General features: G+C 43.1%; 2 protein-coding genes and 1 long non-coding RNA gene across 5 annotated transcripts in view; all 3 read right to left on the reverse strand.

Moving 5' to 3' along the window:
* The window catches only part of LOC146496755 (MAM domain-containing glycosylphosphatidylinositol anchor protein 2-like), a 149,192-nt gene extending 147,727 nt beyond the window's left edge, over positions 1-1,465 (reverse strand). For 2 of the 3 annotated variants that reach the window (XR_014871051.1, XM_085142524.1), the window contains exon 1: positions 725-1,465. Coding sequence is in view for 2 of the 3 variants with exons in the window: in XM_085142524.1 (XP_084998650.1) it covers positions 725-797 (73 nt within the window). In the remaining variant the exon portion in view is untranslated. The remainder of the gene's footprint in view (positions 1-724) is intronic. The other variant, XM_085142525.1, reaches the window with a different exon arrangement.
* LOC146496756 (uncharacterized) overlaps positions 1-19,944 on the reverse strand; it is a 496,205-nt gene that overhangs the window by 147,727 nt on the left and 328,534 nt on the right. The gene's annotated exons all lie outside the window — the stretch shown is intronic.
* LOC146496757 (uncharacterized) overlaps positions 1-19,944 on the reverse strand; it is a 358,433-nt gene that overhangs the window by 85,438 nt on the left and 253,051 nt on the right. The gene's annotated exons all lie outside the window — the stretch shown is intronic.

Consider the following 19,944-nt stretch of genomic DNA (forward strand, 5'->3'; position numbering starts at 1 on the left):
CAGCTGAATAACAACATAGTATTATAGTACATGGAACTTGATTTCTACTGGAGGACTAGAGTACAGCAGGACACAGTTAAGACACCATATTACACCAGAATATGTGAAATGTGCAAGTAAGGGAAAATGAGAAGATTGGGGTTTATGTACAGTAGAGGAATGGCCACCGTGCAGGAGCTGGGATGTGTTACAGTAACTACAGGAACGAACCAGCAGCATACCAGTAAAAGAACGGTCATTTCCGGTCATTTCCAGTCATTTCCAGTGCCCGGTCATGTCAGGACTGATACAATGAAAACAGCAGCAGCATCATGTCCCCATCTCCCGCTGCGCGGAGCTGCAGGCTGCTTCATACAGAACCACCGGCACACACCGAAACCACAGTGCCGTCTAATAACGGCACTGCTGGGGCCATGATGCAGGATTAGCACTGCGGCTGTCCCTGTATGCTCAGGTGTGTGTATCTGTGTTTGTGTAGCCGCCTACCTGTTGTGCCTTTAGGCCAGGCACGAGTGTGACAGGACTGAATGAACCACGAACCAGCCACGCACGCACACGCACGCACACACAGGAGCCAAATCCCTCACAAGGTCAAGTTGCTGTTTGTAATACTCCGAGATCAACGCCGCTCGCGTGCACTCAAAATCGCATTCACGTAACATGTGAGGTGCGCGTGCATGTGTTAACTCAAAATATTTGAATTGTATGCTAATGACGTCCTTACCGTACACGCCCTGGCCGTGCACGCCCTGCAGGAAGCCGGTAAACAGCCACAGGAGACCGAAAACTACCCCCATCTTCACATCGTCCTGTGGCCTCGTCGCTGCTTCTGCCCCCCTCCGGGGATGAGGATGGATGTTCTCCGCTGCTGCCGCTGTTCTTCCTCCGTCCTCCTCCTCCGCTCCGTACACAATCCCACCCGGTGACCGGCTCTCATCCACAGATCCAAATATTCCCTGCTAGCACCCTCCGACCCCGGTTAGATATGACGGGCAGCTGCGGTCCTGCTCATACCGGTGCTAACGTTTGCTAAAAGCGCCAGAAACCCTTGAGGAGAAGGACGTCCAGCGGCACCCGGCGAGAGCAGATGCTTTACTCGCTCCTTGATGATGACATTCCGGGGGAAAGGATTAAAACTGAAGGAGCAAACAGCCGGTGCGTCAGTCTTCTTTGAGCTGGTCAAAAGTGTGCGCTGACCGTCCTCCGAGTCCACCGGGATGCGCGTCCGTCGGTCAGTACCGGAGATACATCCATCATCCTGCGGAGCAGCGCTACCGCTCCGTGTCAGCGGCTCGGCCCTTCAGGCCGGGGAGAGGAGAGGGACAGTCCGTGATGCCGTGAGTTCCAGCAAAGACGGATAAGCGGTCAGTCCGGTCGATTTGTCGGTGTATTTCACCGGTCGGTGAGAGACGTCACTCAGCGAACCGAGCAGTAAAGTCGCGGGAACGGAGAACGGAAGGACTTCCGGTATTTGTATATCAAAATAAAAGTCGCCTGCCAGCTCATCCGCCGTGTTTATGGCTGATTCAGCAGCGAAGTCTACAGTCTCTGGATTTCACTGTGCTAAAATATCGCGCTTATTATAAAATAATAATAATAATTATTATTAAGTAATAATGGGAATTACTGGTGCAGGGTGTCATGGTCCGGGTGAGTCCGGGGTTTTACCTCCGAATAACGGTTTCCACCTGGAAACCTGCTTAAGACCAGCGCTCACCACAGCTCCCCACCAGGTCTTCAGGTAACCACAGTCAGTGCTGACCGTCATAGTGCTTTCATTAAAAATGAACACCCTGTGTTCTACACCCCCGGTCATCCTGCATCCGCTCACCTGCCCTCCCGTCACACCACTCTCGGATCACCTCACCTGGACACCACGCTGCTTCACCCGGACCAATTACCCCTCTCTTGCCAAAACCTCCACCTGCAAAGTTAGACAAAATCTGGTTATGATTCCCTCTCACCAGGATCAGGACTCAGCTCTTACACCTGGTTTCTTCTCGTGTCAGTGTTCAGAGATTACCCGTCCCCTCTCCCCGGGTCACAGAATCATTTATTTAATAATTTCATGTTTGGATAAAATGACCCAGTGAGACACATAACACTGAAATGTATGTTTCATAAAGTAAAAAAGCCTTTTTAAAGTAGGTGTAATATTGTTCCGATAGCGACAGTCACCGTGTTAGGCGGAGGCTGTTATTGTTAAGAGTAAAGGCGCTGACTTGTGGTGCCTTCCTGACAAACTGCAGCGGGATTGACACGCGCAGGAATCTGCCGCGCAAAGCGTCACGAGCCGCTTCTGTTTTACACCTGTGGGGGAGAGAAAGGACAACACTCCTCACGAGACACGCAGAGCCTGTGGGCGGCACGCGCGCTGGAAATGACAGCCCGAGCCCTCAGCGCGCACGTGTCCGATCTCCTGCTTCCTTCACGGGTCTCAGGAGAGCAGAGGGAGGCTGAGCTCAGCGATGGTGGCGGGATGGCAGCATCCAGGTCTCCGTGCTTAACACTGAACACGGACGATCAACGATATATTTGAATAAATATTTTTTTAAAAGAAAGAAAACCAGTTCAGTTTTCATCCAGCTTCTGTTCATAAGCACACTTCCTCCGTTACACCAGCCCGTGTTGGTTATACATCCATCCATCCATATATATACAGGCTCTGGATTTTAACACCAATAAAGATGATGTCAAAATTCAATAAAACATGGATGAGGACACACGTGCTTGTATTGATTTCCCTTCTGATGACACAGATCTGTTGCTAAACTATTATGGGCTGTAAGCTGAAATGACTGGTTGGTTTAAGATGATTCATGTTGATTCTGTGTAACCAGACTTTTCTAATCTGAAGTCTAATTAAGTCTTAAATAAATAAAACAATTATTATATCTGCAAAGTCTACTCTTACAAAATGTGCACTCGGTGGTTTACTAAGATATAAAATTCATGTTCAGTGTGTTTTTGCGGCCCTGCACTCCATTCCCAGTTTGTCATTTGGCTCTTGCTGCCAGTGTTGTCTCTACACATAACATTAGCAAAGAACCACTTTTAAATGGTATCTTTAGCACTTTGTTACTAGCTAAAAACATCATTGTTTCCAGATGCTGTAAGTTTAAACCTGATCTCTGCACACAGGCCACAGTTTCTTCTTGTGTGGTGCAGGAACTGGTGCAGGAGTTTTGTCTTTGAGATCAGGAGAGCTTTGTTGTAAATATGTCTCAGTCTGAGTTCAGGCTAAATTAAAAAGACGGTCCGAGATGAATTCTTAATTTCCTCCCATTATCCAGCCTTACTCAAAAGGAACGAATACTAAAGACATTATTGCCATTCCTGTCCGGGGATTGGCTGCTCGTGACCAAATCACCTTATGTTGATAATTACAAATAGCAGCGAGGGAGCATTAAGGAGAGCACGACCGAATGAGATGGAGACACAGAAATAAGAATTCAGAGAAGTTTTTCTTTTTTACGAGTAGTAATCAGTTCCCACTAAAGAGATCTAGAGCAGCAGCGGCTCCATGCACCATTACAACACTTTAATGGCATTTTCCCCCTCATTTGTGAATAGGAGAGAAAGGGGGATTAAAAGGAAATTAACCCACTAAAAGGAACTTTGCCCAGTTTAACTTGAACCATTTCATTCTGAAATCAGCTTGGGGGATCTGCAAGGATTAAATAACTTTAAGCAAACACCATGTTTAAATCACTCTAGACTTGGAAAACCCTAGATTAAATGACTTTCGTACACTCCTCACTGGAGAGCAGTGCTCTTAACATTTATGGACATTTTCACTGTATTTAAAAACCTATAGATACACCTGTTATAACACATCTAATACAATCTATTTATAAACTGTATTTATTAAGCAACCAGCATTTCTACCTCTAGTCCTACCTCTTACTCAGTGTGCACTGCCACTGATTACACTGCACCTGCTCCTTTATATGGCACCTATAACTTGTATATAACTGTGTAGATACTTTGTAGCTACTTCTTTAACTTTACGTCTATTTTTTGTTTTTTTCTCTCATTCTAAAGAAATGTTAATGTAAAAAACTTCATGCTGCTAACGGAGAGTAACAGTGACAGTATGCACACTGAAAACATACACTGGTCCAAAACTACTCCCAGAGTCCTCCCAGAGTTACTGGAGGTCAGAGTCAGAAACATGCAGACACACTGTGTTTTATAAACCCACCAGGTTACCTTGTCTGACTGTAGAAGTTATCCAGACGGTTGTAATGGTGACAATAAACATCTATTCTATTCTATTCTATTCTATTCTATTCTATTCTAGATAGAGTCAGTAATGCATTAACATTATTCAACAAACAGCTACAGTGGAAATTGTGTTTAAATGACTGTAGACTCTGTCATGACTCTGGAAAATGTTGGTCCTCATTTAAAATGACCTTATTTCTAGTACACAAGATTAAATTGGTGGCACTCTTACTTGGTGTGGACTCCCACTCAGTTATAGTCTTAGTACTCACTTCTTGTGTTACCAGCAATATGGCCTGCTGTTTATGTTTGGACTATATTCTTTGATTTAGTGTTGTCCACGGTTTTGTCTTTTGTGGGTCAAAGGAGTTTATCCCCGGTTAGCTATCCCCCAGCAAGTCCTGCTGAGCAGCTCAGAAGTCAGGGCCTCTGAGCTGCAGTCTGAAACAGAAGGCCCTGGGACCAACCATCCTCATTTTGAATACATTTTCTCCACTCGACAAGTGAAAATGCCACCAAGGAAAAACCTCTGCTCTTAGAAACACAACGCTGACTCCAAGAGACCACACTGCCTGTATTCCTGAGCAGGCGGCTGAGCACCGTCTAAAGCTGCTGGCAGAGAGCAAACATACAACTGTAAAATTGTAGTAATGAGACCTGCTTGGAGGTTATTCATATGAATCATGTGGAATTCTGCCAATACAGTGTTGCTTCTTTCCTGATAGTGAATGATTTAATATGTTTACTCTCACAGATACCTGGTTACAACAGAAGATTGTGTTAGTTTCAGTAAATCACCACCTCGACTGTCAGGATTGAGACCTGACACACTTTCAGTTCTTCTCTTAGGTTTGTCCACCATAACTGGAAGGGTCAAAAACTATTCTGTTATCCATCATCCTCGTGGTCCGACCTCTCAGGCCTCTTATCCGATTTACTGCAGAGTTCTCATTGTTTTAATCACAGTGTGGATCTTGTCCTGTCACACAGTACAAACTGAACATTTACAGTGTTGCCTGAAAACTGTGATTTGTTTGATCAGTTTTTAAAAACATTTAATTACACTTTTAAATTTCATTACAACAGATGTCTTTCTGAAAGTGCTGTAACTAAGTTTAAGGAAGAGATTTCTTCATCGTTATCTTCTTCAGTTTCATGTGTCAACAAAATGTAGAGGAGCTACCTAAACTTTACTCCCACAGGTTGATTATTTTGTTAATATTGTTACATGCTCACTGGCGTGCAAAGGGAGAGGAAATGGCATTGAGCTGACGTTTGTTTGGCCTCGCAAAAGTAAAAGTTGTCCACGATTTGTCACTAATCAAGGAAAACAGGACTGTATTTAGATTGACAACGACTGTTACGCCAAGTATTCCTTTAGAGCGCGTCTTAGCACAAAAACAGCAATACTGAAAGTTTTGTCTTGATGCAGGTTTTCAGAAAACGTCCAGACGAACAGAGTCAACTTTTGGGGAACTACTGAAAGTTGCGAAGGAGCTTCTTTTGGTCAGTGGACTCGCCTCAGTGTACCATTTGATACTAATATGACCATAATAATTTACTTCACAGATTATAACAAACCATTGGTATTAAAGGAACTGCACTTCAGTGCTTTTAATCACATCTATCAGATGACAAATGAAGCGTCTTCACACACAGAAGTTAGTCAAAGGGTTCATCAGGGTTCTGTGTACTTTTTATACTAGGTATGCTTCCTTCAGATAATATCATTAGAAAAGACTGCATACATTTTCATTGCTATACAGATGATACATAGCTTTATTTATCCGTCAAGTCAGATGATACAGATCAGCTTCAGGCATGTTGTGACACACACATAGAGGTCTGGATGAACTCTACATTCAGACAAAACTGAGGTTGCATGGCTGAGGTTATAAAACACAGTGTCTCTACTACTTCTGACTTTGACCTCCAGTAACACTGTGAGGACTCTGGGAGTAGTTTTGGATCAGTGTATGTTTTCAGTGTGCATATTAAGCCTACCACTGCTAACATTACAACTGTTGTCACATAGTGAAGCTGAAAAGTTAGTTATGCAGTTATTACTATTGTTTTTCCTTATTATCAGGTTGCTGTAAGAGCTTCCGGAAAAGTCTTCAGATGAATTACTTAACTTTTTTAAAAATAATAACATTAGCATATTTTAGCCATGCAAGATTTCCCTTTCATATCATAAAAACTGTTACAGGCCCTTTAATTACACAGGGATGGGTTGTAAATGGGTGGGTTCAAAGTTGGCTTATTCTTCCCTGTGTTGTTGATGTCAGTGATGTCAGTATCATGTGATGTATCACAGTTTCAACAGTAAACACGGGGTAAACTTTCACGGGTCAAACCACCGTGTCAGACAGGTGCTGCTCAAAACAAGAAAAACAGTTTTCTTTATACAGCTCCAAATCACAACAACAGTTGTCTCAAGGTGCTTTTTACATTGTAACGTAAAGACACTACAAAAATACAAAGAAAAATGAGAAAACACCAATCTTTGAAACCGTGTCCAAAACTGCATACTTTTTAAAATAAAGTCTTGGTTTTTTTTTGAAAGTTCATGTCATTTTGTGGAGTCTGTTTGATTAAAAAGGTCTTTGCTTAAATCCGTGATCTCTCTCAAATACGGCTAAAGAACAAAATGTAGCAATGTTTTATGATTATATATATAATCGCATATGATTGCGATTTCAACACCAATCGCAATCATATGACCCACTGTGCTTTGGTGACAGTGGGAAGGAAAAACTCCCTTTTAACAGGAAGAAACCTCCAGCAGAACCAGGCTCAGGGAGGGGCGGGGCCATCTGCCACGACTGGTTGGAGTAAGGGAGGAAGGCTAGATGAAGACACGCCGTGGATCAGGGGCGATTTTAGCCCATTTTGGGGGTGCTTCAGCTGAGGTTATAAAACACAAATGGGTGCTTCAGCACCCCCAAAATGAATCAAAGCACCCCCAAAGGTTTCTTACTTTTTTTTGACAATATATTTGCTGTTTGTTTGACACACCGCTAAAAATATAAAAAGCATTCAGATTTGGTTGAGACGTAACATTTTAACAACAAAAGTATAGATAACCCCCATCCTCCCAAAATGGTTTGTTCCAGCTCTCCCCTGCTCTGACTCTAGCGCCGTTGCTGCCAGAGCAGGGGACTCCGCTTGTTTACTCTCAGCGGAATTGACCGGAGAAGGCATCAGTTCATGCACTGCACTGGCCTGCACCACGATTAGCATAAGGTAAGAATGAATGACTTTTCTTCTATTCGTTATTTACACGGTTGCATTTGAATAACAGTAAAAAACTCGTTAATGTTCAGTTTCGGACAAAATGTGGGAGCCCGAAATTGTGTCTACTTTCATCTTACAATCCAGCAACAAATAAATTGCACTGCGAACAAAGTCTGTCAACAAAGAAAACATTTTCGTTTCATACTTTTCCGTTATATTCTCTTACAAAGCTAGCTTTAACGCTTCGAGGGTTCCTTTGTTCTGGCCGTCGCCTCGGCGCTTGACCCAGACTTTCGCTCTGTAGTTGCTTTTTAGCATAGTACTACAAAAATTGTAAATCTGTGATATATGATTGATAAACGTAAAGATAACTGTATAAATGTGTTCAATGACTTTGTTACTTTTAATGATTGGAGAGCACCCGCTTCGATTCGCACTCACTTCACAGTTTACGCTGCACGCTCACTGCTGCATTTGTACAGCGCTTTAACTAGTCCCTAAGGACCCCAAAGTGCTTTACACATTCAGTCATCCACCCATTCACACACTGGTGATGGCAGCTACATATACAAATATCAAATATATGTGACAGGCAAAAATTAGCAAACACTTTTAGCAGTTAGAACAACTTATACTTGAATGCAGAATGTTACACCATCACTTATGCATACATTAGTTTTTCGCCTCTCACTGCTTAAGCTATTAATCTTTCTAGAATTGTTCTTTGAAACAGATGCGACCTCACAAAAGATGTTAACGATGCTGTCAGACCAGAGCAGTTAATGAACTCCGTGAGGAGGTCAGAGCCATCCTAACCCTACCCTACGGATGTAGGGTACCCTACAATCCGTCCTGCTCTGTAGTAAAATCAGCGACATACGACCGTCCTGTTGCTTTTGGAGTGTATTTTTATGTATCTGTATTATATTAAACACACACATTAAAAGTGAATCTCTGTCCAAAAAAGGCAGTCAGTTTACTTCTTACTCACTATGAGCATCATTCATTATTCTCCCAGTAATTAAGGTTAGGTTAAGGTTATTATTTTTATTCCAATCCATTCTTCTTTAGCAGCATTTAAATAACCTTTATCAGATTTGATGGTTTTGTTACAGACTTTTAAAAAAGTGTTTTGTTTTTCTTTCACAAATGTGGGATTAAACTGTTAAAATGTACAAAACAGTGATGTCATGTTTTGTGATGAGGACCCAGGCACAGAGAGACTTGATGAATTTAAGAATCTTATGATTTAATAAAGAAATTTGCAGACTTGCACAGAGATGGTAAAATTATGATGACTGATAAACGAAGACAACAGACGATGAGGACAGGGAGGAACAGAGGGAACTCAGGACAACTGGAGACATTTAAGGATGCAGGGACTGACAGAGACGGGGAAGACGTCTCATCGTGACGAGTAAAGTGTATCTTGCTGGATGGGCAGCTCTCTGGGTGCTCAGCACCCCAAAGCTCCGATCCTAGAGTCGCCCCTGCCGTGGATTAATAATGACTAATGATTAAACACAGAGTGAAAAACACTCTAATAGTCATGAGACGAACAGTCTGTAGCTGAACCATCTTCATTGCTCAAAGGTACCAGTGTCTCTCAGTATTTCAAAACTGAGGTGACGTCGTCATAGCTCAAGTTTCAACTTACCCTAAAATTCTCAAAGAGTCTTTAGTATCTCATAAATTCAGGAAAACAGTATTTCATATGAAATTCTTTATCAAATTTCCAAATAAAATTTGGTAACAATAAAGCTTTGTATTATTTTGAACTAACTGTACGCAGGGATGTGAGTGTTTTTGTACTGCAGCTGCTCTGTTTAGCTGCTGCCATGAGCTGCTCTCAGTTCTTCAGGCGTCCACGTTCAGCCACTGTGTGACCAAACCTCTCTAATTTCACACTTTAATTACAGCAAAGCAGTCGAAATGAGCAGCAGAATACCAAACAGTCTCCTCCACCGTACAGCTTTAGTTCACATGTTATCCACATTCTGAAGAATCGCATTAATACTAACAAGTTTCCCTGCAGCGCTGCTTCGTCTGGGGGAATCTGCTCAAATAGCTAGGAGGACCAAGCTTTAATCAATACAATTACTAAAAAAGACACCCAGCTATCTCCCTCTACTGCTCTTTGAATTTAATTTGCATTTATCTTTTATTCGCTCTGGGACTCCTGTGGCGAGTCAATAACACCACTTCAGCAGTTTGAAATCATGTGGTTTAAGAACCAGTGTTTCATCATCTTTCTCTGGGTTTCATTTCCAGTGCTTATAATGAGAATTACACATGTGGAGTAAATGTAGTCGAGGTAAATTACACAACATTACTTTTTATGCTACTTTGTAGAGCAAACTGGTAGTATCTGCTATTACTCTGATTTCTATAACATCCATGTTAATGTTACAGCCCATTGTTTGGCTGTGTCCTGGTTCAGCTGACGTACTCCTGAGCAGCCAGTGCAGTATCAGCACCAGCGCTCCGTCGGAGCATGGGCCAGCTTTTACTGAGCATAGCTGTGTTTTTCTTTGGTTTCTGTCTCTCTCCATTAAAATAAAACCACCATAAAAATGAGTAGCATATTAGTTTACATGGGCCGGGTCCTCCGAAGACCAAGAAGGCTGGAAGTGAGCGGCGGTAAAATTGGACGATCTAGCCTTCAGATAAGCGTCACCGCTGTCTCGGTGGAGCAGATATTTGAAGTTTACATTCTAGCCTGAAAATATGTTAAAAGTTTATTTTGTGACCCAGAAAGAGTAATAAGAGTAATATTAAAACTAAGTCGCTGCCGCCATTGTTGGAAACTGGAATTGGCTGGGCCGCGCTATGAATTCTGGGATAGGTTAAGCCACGAAGGACACATCTGACCCATCCTTCAAATCTGGGGAAAAGGAGGACACATTTGTCAGCCAGATTCGGAGGAGTCTACAAATTTAGACAGCCTTGGGCGCGTCGCTGTGACGTAATCGGTCTACAGATGCGGCCTCAGGAGGTTTAGACACAGTAAATGTCGCCCTGCTTGTTTAGTTCCTGTTCGTTCCAGTTTGGTTTTTGTATCGTTTCCGTCACTGAAGCGAGTTTTGAGTTCAGTTCAGTCTACGAGCCTGCATTCTGGCTCCTCCGTCCTTCCCACAGACATGACACACGTCTATTAAATACTTTGGCTTGGTCAGTTATTCATGTTAGAGTTCAATGTTCTGCTAATGCTGAATCCACAATGAGCTTCCTTTGTAAAGCTCAGCTCGACAAACATATTGCCTGCACAGTGTACAGATTAATAATTTATAATGTAATCAGGAGAAATTAGAAAAAGCCTTAAGAATAAATTATTGAATGTAAAAAACTGAGATATGTGGAAACTGTGGCGATCCAACCCCGTCTACACTTTGTCCTGTGCTCCTTCTTCCTGATGTTGCATCACTCGGTATAGCTGCATCCATCATTACGTCTGTCTTCCACCTGCTTGTCCAACAGGCAGACACAGGCGAGGAGAAGGACCTGGACTTTAAACCAAAAGCCTTTATTATGGCTGATGACAGCGAGTCAAGGCAATAAGCACAGTGGCGAAACAAAACTAGAACTAAACTGGGAAACTAAATACTGTGATTCAACTATGAAAACTCAGAAGACTATCAGGAAGAAAACTATATGTCCACAACTGTGACTATGACTGAGACGACTGTAGCTATGACGACATGGGGGTGGTAACACAGACGATGCAACAATGAACACAGGAAGACACAGGAAGACCTGATTGGCTACACACATAAGCACATCAGGGAAAGCGGAGACACATGAGGACACGGCTGACACAAATGGATCATGATGGCACCACAGGGAAAGTACAACTCAAACACAATGACCACAGAAACCATGTGACCTCTTCAAAATAAAACAGGAAACATCACGAGACAGAGCTGACAACAAGAACTTGACAATACAAGAAGCGCAGACCTGCAACAGATGAAGGGAGACTTAACACAGGGTTTGAGACACAAGGGGATCAAATCAACAGAGAACTGAAGGATGAGCAACTTAGAGTTAGAGAGGACTAGCTGTGATTAACAGAAACATCAATTCAATTCAATTTTATTTATATATATATTTATATAGCGCCAAATCACAACAAAAGTCGCCTCAAGGCGCTTCAGAGATACAGAGAAAAACCCAACAATCATATGACCCCCTATGAGCAGCACTTTGGCGACAGTGGGAAGGAAAAACTCCCTTTTAACAGGAAGAAACCTCCGGCAGAACCAGGCTCAGGGAGGGGCGGGGCCATCTGCTGTGATTGGTTGGGGTGAGAGAAGGAAGACAGGATAAAGACATGCTGTGGAAGAGAGACAGAGATTAATAACAGATATGATTCAATGCAGAGAGGTCTGTTAACACATAGTGAGTGAGAAAGGTGACTGGAAAGGAAAAACTCAATGCATCATGGGAATCCCCGGCAGCCTACGTCTATTGCAGCATAACTAAGGGAGGATTCAGGGTCACCTGGTCCAGCCCTAACTATATGCTTTAGCAAAAAGGAAAGTTTGAAGCCTAATCTTGAAAGTAGAGATAGTGTCTGTCTCCTGAATCCAAACTGGAAGCTGGTTCCACAGAAGAGGGGCCTGAAAACTGAAGGCTCTGCCTCCCATTCTACTTTTAAATACTCTAGGAACAACAAGTAGGCCTGCAGAGCGAGAGCGAAGTGCTCTAATAGGGTGATATGGTACTACAAGGTCATTAAGATAAGATGGGGCCTGATTATTTAAGACCTTGTATGTGAGGAGCAGGATTTTGAATTCTGGATTTAACAGGAAGCCAAAACAGGAGAAATCTTTGGATTAGCTGAAGGCTTTTCAGGGAGTTTTTAGGACTTCCTGATAATAATGAATTACAGTCGTCCAGCCTGGAGGTAATAAATGCATGAACTAGTTTTTCAGCATCACTCTGAATGAATAGCAAAATACAAAGACTCTCAAGTCCTAACTAATAACCGCAATAACAAGAACTCGTCCTCAATACAATACAAGAAAGAAACACACATAATAAACTCAAAATGCTACTATGTGTGGTTGGTTAGCCAACACCAGGTGGACCCTCGCGGTGCCTAAGCCTATCTTTGATATGTGTGAAAGATGTAAAACTGAAGCCGGATTAACTGTGAGAGGTGTTGATGAACCAGCGTGAGGGGTGGGCTGCTGAAACAAGAGGGCATGAATGGACAAGCGATGACATCAGGGTGCGTTACGCAAAGAGGATGTTTGACACCCAACATCTAGACTCATGGTAATATATTAAAATATACTAATAATATAAACTAAACAAAAAGCAAAAATGAAGCTGATAATTTCAGATTCACGACCAAACAAATAAAAAAATAGATCCCACAGTCCGTCTGAAGCTTCAATCAGCTTCAAAGAATATTTAAACTCTCCCAGGAGCTTATTAATGGAAAAGCCTGTGTGCCAGAAGAAGTGCGAGTGTGTGTGTTCATGCAGAAGCTCTTAACCTCCGAGCATTTCAAGTATAACTTGTCTGCACAGAGGCTTTGACTCTATAATAGAGATCCAACTCCTGACGAATGGTATGAGCTGCTAATGGTCTCTGAAGAGGACCACAACAGAGCAATTAGTCATAGACAAACAGCTCTCTGTTGAACAGGAGGGACTGTAAAGCCATCAAGTCTCACCATGGGAGACTGTGAAGATGAAAAACAAGAGGAGTAAAAGAGTGAGAGGGAGAAAAATCAAAGTTCAGTAATAAAACTCCATCCAGAGAAAAAGAAAAGACAGACATGTGGGAAGGAAAACACTCATGACAGACTCTTAAACACAAAGGACCAATTTGCTGAAAAGGACATTGTGTGGATGTGTTTGGGAGGTCACATCATACTCAAAGGATGCAGACATCTTTTATACACATTTGGCCACGTTGTTAGGAACACCTGATCCACTGTTCATTAATGCAGATATCTGCAGACACAGCTCAGACTGCTGAAGGTCAAACCAAGCAAGAAAGGAGGGCGCTTTAACAATGTTTCACTTCCTGCAATAAATAAACACGAACCCAGAGCCATGCTTAATGGTTTAGCTGAAACAGAGCCACACAACGGGCCAAAGGATGCTGGCAGCACATGCTGCAGACAGAAGCACACACCTCCATCCAGCATCTGAGAGGAGGAGACGCAAGCGAGAGAGCATCCTCAATATTCTGCCTGGTGGCATTTGGAAAGTACCTGTCAAAGGTGAGAATATTTTTTATAAAGTCAGGACGTATTTGGGAAGCAAGGACGGTAGGTAGACTGAACTGACCATTCAAAGTTCATTAAGTGATGCAAGTGATGGCATTTTCAGCACCATCCATCCATCCATCTTTTTCCGCTTTATCCGGGGCCGGGTCACAGGGGCAGCAGCCCAAGCAGAGAAGCCCAGACCTCCCTCTCCCCAGCCACCTCCTCCAGCTTATCCGGTGACACCAAGGCGTTCCCAGGCCAGCCGAGAGATATAATCTCTCCAGTGTGTCCTGGGTCACCCCGGGGCCTCCTCCTGGTGGGACATGCCCGGAGCACCTCACCCAGGAGGCGCCCAGGAAGCATCCTTGTCAGATGCCCGAACCACCTCAGCTGGCTCCTTTCAATGAGGAGCAGCAGCGGCTCTACTCTGGGCCCTTCTCACCCTATCTTAGGCCAGCCACCCTTCAGAGGAAGCCCATTTCCGCCGCTTTTCAGGACATTTCACAAAATTAGGATATTTTTCATCACAAACTGAGGAAAAATCTTTGGAAACTGAGGAGAGGAGATGACATCTTTAGATTTTCAGTCCAAAGTGATGTATTCAGAGAAACTGAGAAACAGTTGCATGTTGCTCTTGTGAGACACGATGTTTTTAAAAGGTGAAGATAGCTTTGGGAGGAAGAGTTTTCTTCATGCCCCCCCTCCCAAAATCTAAGATCTTACTCCATTTAGCCTGTAACAGCTTACAGACCTTTCTGCTGATCGGTTTTAGCACAACAGTTAAAAATAGGCTGAATCCATTTAACTCTTATGTTGGTTAAGCTATTGTACCAGTCATGTGATTAATACCTGTGTAAACACCCACAGTTTGGTCAGCAACATTAAGATAATAAAACAATCCCATTACTATCTGCATGTTCACAGTAATTTTAATTTGGTTTATAACAGATTGAGCTGAAACATGCTGCTCACTGTGTGTGCACTGCTCAGCACAATAAAGCAGAAATTAACTGACCCGAGCAGCACCAGCATTATTCCTGAGGAGAGGCAATAAGTGAAACTCTAAACACTTGTTTAGCATAAGGGACTGAAGAGTTTGTTTTTCCTGTCCCGTTTGGTTCTTTAGCCGTCAGAACTGTTGTCTGAAGACCAACAAGGAGACCCAATGGATTTATTTTGTCAAATGGATCATCACGGCCGTATTGGTCCGATTGACCTTTGTTTTTATTATTTATTTTATTTTATTTTCAGTTGTTACAGACGGGACAGACATGAGTGAGGGATAGGAAAGGGAGAAAGAAAGAAAAACAGAAGGGGAGAGGGACAGTGAGAAAGAAGAAGAAAAAAATCTCCTGGATCAGCTGTTGAGAGAAAGAAGAGAAAACAAGCAAAAAAACAGAGCAACATACTAAACACAACACCATCACGTTAATCTAGCTAAGTGTAAACAGCAGTAAATACTAAATATTGAATGTTGTTGTGCAGCAAGCAGGACCGACAGCGCACAATGTGCTTTGAGGTAGCAGCCAATAAAGGTGTAGTTTAAGTCTACGAACAGTGAACACCCGTGTGCACACCTGTGTGGATCAGCACGCTTGTATTCAGAAGGTTTCCCCATGTAATGGTCTGCAAGAGGATGTAGAGAGCCATAGCCCCGCCCCCAGGGCATGAAGCAGGCATGGAGGAGATCCAGGCTCCAGACATCCAGAGGCCCCAGAGTGCGAGAGCCCAAGGAGGACCACCGGAGGGGCATCCGTGCCACCCTCATGGGAAGAGCTGAGGAGAGCCCCAGATGAGGGGTCACCCAGTAGCCACGGAGCAGAAGCCAGAGGGGGCTGCAGTGGCGTGCCCGCCGGCTCTGCCAGCTGTGCCAGAGTGAACCGAGCCACAGGTACAGAGAGTTTCAACACAGAGACAACACTAGAGCTGTCAGCCATCCATCCATGCAAGTATGCACCTGATCTGAAAACTTCTCAGATTCCATTAAGTAAGCTGTCCTGTCACAACCACAGCAGTCATACTTCAGTGCAGCAGACCGAGTGCTTCACATCTGAGGAAACTGATTTAAATATTCTCTTCCTCAAATGTCTAACACAAGACCAGCTGCAAACATGGCCGTCTGCACGGCTCGTTGTGTTTTCAGTGGGAATCCAGGAGATCAGTCTAATGTTTGTTCAGCAGATCTTCTCTTTTCTAGTCCTCATCGGTTCTCCTGCCCACCTTTCCCTTGACCTTGAGAACATCGTGGAGGTTAGAGGAAAGTGGTTAGGAAAAGGAAATAGGAGGTGCATGTAGGCACTAACTACAGTTGTAGTTTCCCAAGAGAAACAAAGCTTTGCTGTGTGATAAGTGTCAGATTATGGAAGATAGCAGGTTACTGTCAAAGATGAGGACTGGTCAGGAAGTGACCTTTGACATGTGGGCCTCATGCTCTGACTAGATTTGTTTTAATTAGTGGAACTGTGGAGTGTAATATAAAAATTATATTAAATGTCATGATAACTTCAAGTCATTCAAAGATTATAACGGACAGTGAGGCTGAACGAGTCCACAGTGAAGTGTGTGAAGCACCACCTGCTCTGCAGTTTAGCGCTCCCCTGGTGAAGCTGGGCGTCAGCTGGCAGCCTGATAACAGCATAAATCAGCACTTTGAGTCTCGTTTGTTTATGTACCTGAGGGACATGTGCAAGAGTAGAAGTTAAAAATAAAACAAACTCAGAGTGTAAGCGTAAGCATATCTTTGTCTCCAGGCAAAATGCACATGTTGGTTCGGCTGCTGCAGGGACGTTGGTCGGCTCTTTAAGCAAACATGCAGGACGAATACAGCTTTCTTTAAACTACAACGCTGGATCTTCCACTTGGACTCCATGATGGTGTACAGTTAGGTGTGCCAGCACAGGTGGGAGGAGCTGATCGCTGGTAGGTCTCAGCTCTACTGTGTTTGTCATGTCAGCAATGTTTAGTAATCACCTACAAATATGGCCTCCTCTGAATGCAGCCAGCCTCAACACAGAACACCCTTTAAACCAATTTGATTTATTTACTTAATTGTATTATTCATATTGTGGTCTTGTGGATGTTGTGGCAGAGCAGACGGGTTCAGACCAGAATGGCGAAAGAGAAGAAAGAAAATAGAAAAAGAAAACGGGGAGAAAAAATGTCCCTCAGATTTAACTCATCATTTCATTCTGACCTCATTCTGATCCTTGACAGAGAAAGATTTAGTCAAACTCATTTTGTTTGAGGTTAAAGGCTCGCAGTGACAAGCTACAGCAAACTGATGCTTTCAAGCTTTGCTCCAGATTTGCTTTAAAGGTTTGAAAAGAGTCTTAAACATGTCGTGTTTGCCTTTAGACTCCCTCAAACACATACGCAACAGTGGCTCAGCTTCCCTTATTGAAGATGGGTAGTGATGCTTAGCTGTCACATCTCTGTCTCGATAAAAGCTTTTAAATAGTTTTTGGTGCTCAACAATCAAACGTTTTAAATAAATGCCTAAAGGGGAGGACTGTGTTCATTAACAGAAGTAACAACAGTAACACTTTTATTTTCCTGTAAGAATGATGTCACCAAACAGCAGTGGGGGAGGGGGGGGGGGTCACAACAACCAATGTCTGAGCAGAATTCAAACCAATGCCATTATCAGCACTCTCCAAAATAATCTTTGTAGCAAATCCATCACTGAAGCTCTAAATCCTGAGTCTTGTGTCAGGATGCAACTTAAGCTCATAGTGAGTCTCACCCTCAAGAAGATCATATTAAATGAACAGTTACTACAAATACCTCAATGAACTGAGTGCAGATCTGTTCAAACCACACATGGATTCAGTGGTGGGTTTTCCTGGCATTGCAAACACATCGTATCCACTCAGGATCATCCCCACTGTGGACTGTTTTACAGTCTTTGCACTCAGTCGTACACTACTGGATGATGCTCATGCTTGTAAGCAAATTAAAACTATTTCAGCATCACATTATGTCTCCTCTGTAGGTACTTGCAGAGTAGTTCAGGGTGCCAGGTGGTGTTTGCTGGCACAGCTGCTGCACATCACTCAGTCTGATTCTCTGTTTTATACAGTAGCATGCTGGGACCTGGAGACTCTCACCCATCAGTCTGAGCTGTTGTTCAGCTCGCTCCTTACCATACTGGGTTTTTGCAGAGTTTTTGTTTCTATACAGGTGTGTAGTGTAAAGACTCACATGGTGTTGCAGTCAGCATAAAGTGGCATTGAGCTACTCCATGCAGGAAGTAACTGAAAACATCAGAGAAACAGATCTTTTCATACAGTCTAGTAAACATTCACCGAGCTGGCCGTTTCACTTCCCTTCCTGTCTTGCTGTCTTTGACTCTTCTCACCTGCATGCTGTGTCACTTCCCTTCATTGCCCTGCGGTGTGGTGTCTTCCACTCAGTCGCTGTCTCAGTATCTGATTCCTTCCTGTGTTCTCCCTGCCTGTTTATTTTTTCATTGATTTAGTTTGCTTCTTCGTTTCAAGGACTTTTCTGTTTATATGTTCCTGACTTTGAGTCTGCATCTGCGTCATTACCTGTAATTCTTCAGAATATGCTGAGACCACATAATAGACCAATGAGAAGATTGATCCCACGGTGGCGTCGTAATCAAATGCAGCAGCTGCACTCTCTGTGTTAAACTTTATCTACAGTTTAGTGTCTAGGGTCTTAACAGTGTTTAAATAGTGTTTAATGCCTACATGTTTACAAATGAGTGCATGTAGTTTAACCAAGATGATGTTGCTTACAAGATATTGTTGCCGCTTCCTTTTGGATGTAAGAAAGAAAACCGAACAACTCATCTTGGAGCTGAAAGTTATAAGATGAGATAAGATAACTCTTTATTGTCATTGCACAGTCATACATAGTACAATAGTACAATGAAATTGGAAAACTGTCCTACGTCGGCACTACATATAACACAACACGACACGATATGACACATCACAACGCAACACAAACAACACAACACAGTATATTAACTTAGTAATAAAAAAAGAAGAAGTGTATTTGTATTGCACACTGTTATTATTGCACATTAATTATTATTGCACCTTGTTATAAATATAAATATTATTATTGTTATTGTTTTAAACATTGTTACCTCCCCCCTAAAAAAGTCCAGGGAGGTAGCCAATCAGGTCAGCTATCTGCATTGATCAGGGCTGTTGCCCTGTTGTAAAAGCCGTCCTTGAGTCTGTTTGTTCGGGACCTCAGCAGCCTGAACCTCCTGCCAGACGGCAGCAGCTTAAACACCCGGTGTCCTGGGTGTGTGCAGTCCTGTAGGATGCTGCGTGCCATCTTGAGACAGCGAGTGCTGTACAGGTCCTTCAGGGAGGGAAGAGGATGTCCAATGATTTTTTGGGCCATATTGATGACCCTCTGGAGTGCCTTTCTGTGTGCTGTGGTGCAGCTGGAGAACCACACACCGATGCAATATGTCAGCACACTTTCAATGGAGCAGCGGTAGAAGACGGTCAGCAGCTCCTTCTCCAGGTCCATTTTTCAGGATTCTCAGAATATAGAGGTGCACTGGGGCCTGAGACTTCTCCACCAGGTCTTTACACCAACATATCTCACCTAGATAGAAGGGGCCAGAAGTGGTGTGAGAGAAAGCGGCGGATTGGCTAACTGTTTGCCCAAACAGGACCCAGTAACATCCCTTATTCTGGCCAATGCACACTCACAGACAACCAAATAGATCACAATCCAGTCTTTAAGTGATGACGTATGAATCTGGCTTCTGGGTCCAAACTACTCTGCATTTATTGAGGCTGTTGTGTTTTTAACATGTTTTAATGCTTTCTATTTAATCTGAACAAGCCTCTAAAAACAGTCAGTGATCACCAGTGTTGGGTAAGTTACTTTAAAATAGTAACTTAGTTACATTACTAGTTACTTCTATCAAAAGTAACTCAGTTACTTCAAGTTACTCGTTACTTTCAAAGTAACTAGTTACTAGGGAAAGTAACTTTGGTTTTACTCTGAATTCTCTTGTTAATGTGTTGCTTCTGTAACTGGATACCAGCCAGACTACCGGTCTTCTAGCTTGCTTACCTGCCACAGTGCTCTGTGCCACCTACCAATAGAAAGGAAAATATAATGTGCACATTTCCACGAGAGAAATCCCACGCCTGGACCGTCGTTGACTGCCGCCATGATTCTAGCCTACGTCACAGCGTCATGTGCGCTTTTTACATCCAACACAAAAACTGCAGTCGTGGTACTTTGATTGTACTCAG

The sequence above is a fragment of the Neolamprologus multifasciatus genome, chromosome 19, assembly GCF_963576455.1.
Source record: "Neolamprologus multifasciatus chromosome 19, fNeoMul1.2, whole genome shotgun sequence".
Taxonomy (NCBI): Eukaryota; Metazoa; Chordata; class Actinopteri; order Cichliformes; family Cichlidae; genus Neolamprologus; species Neolamprologus multifasciatus.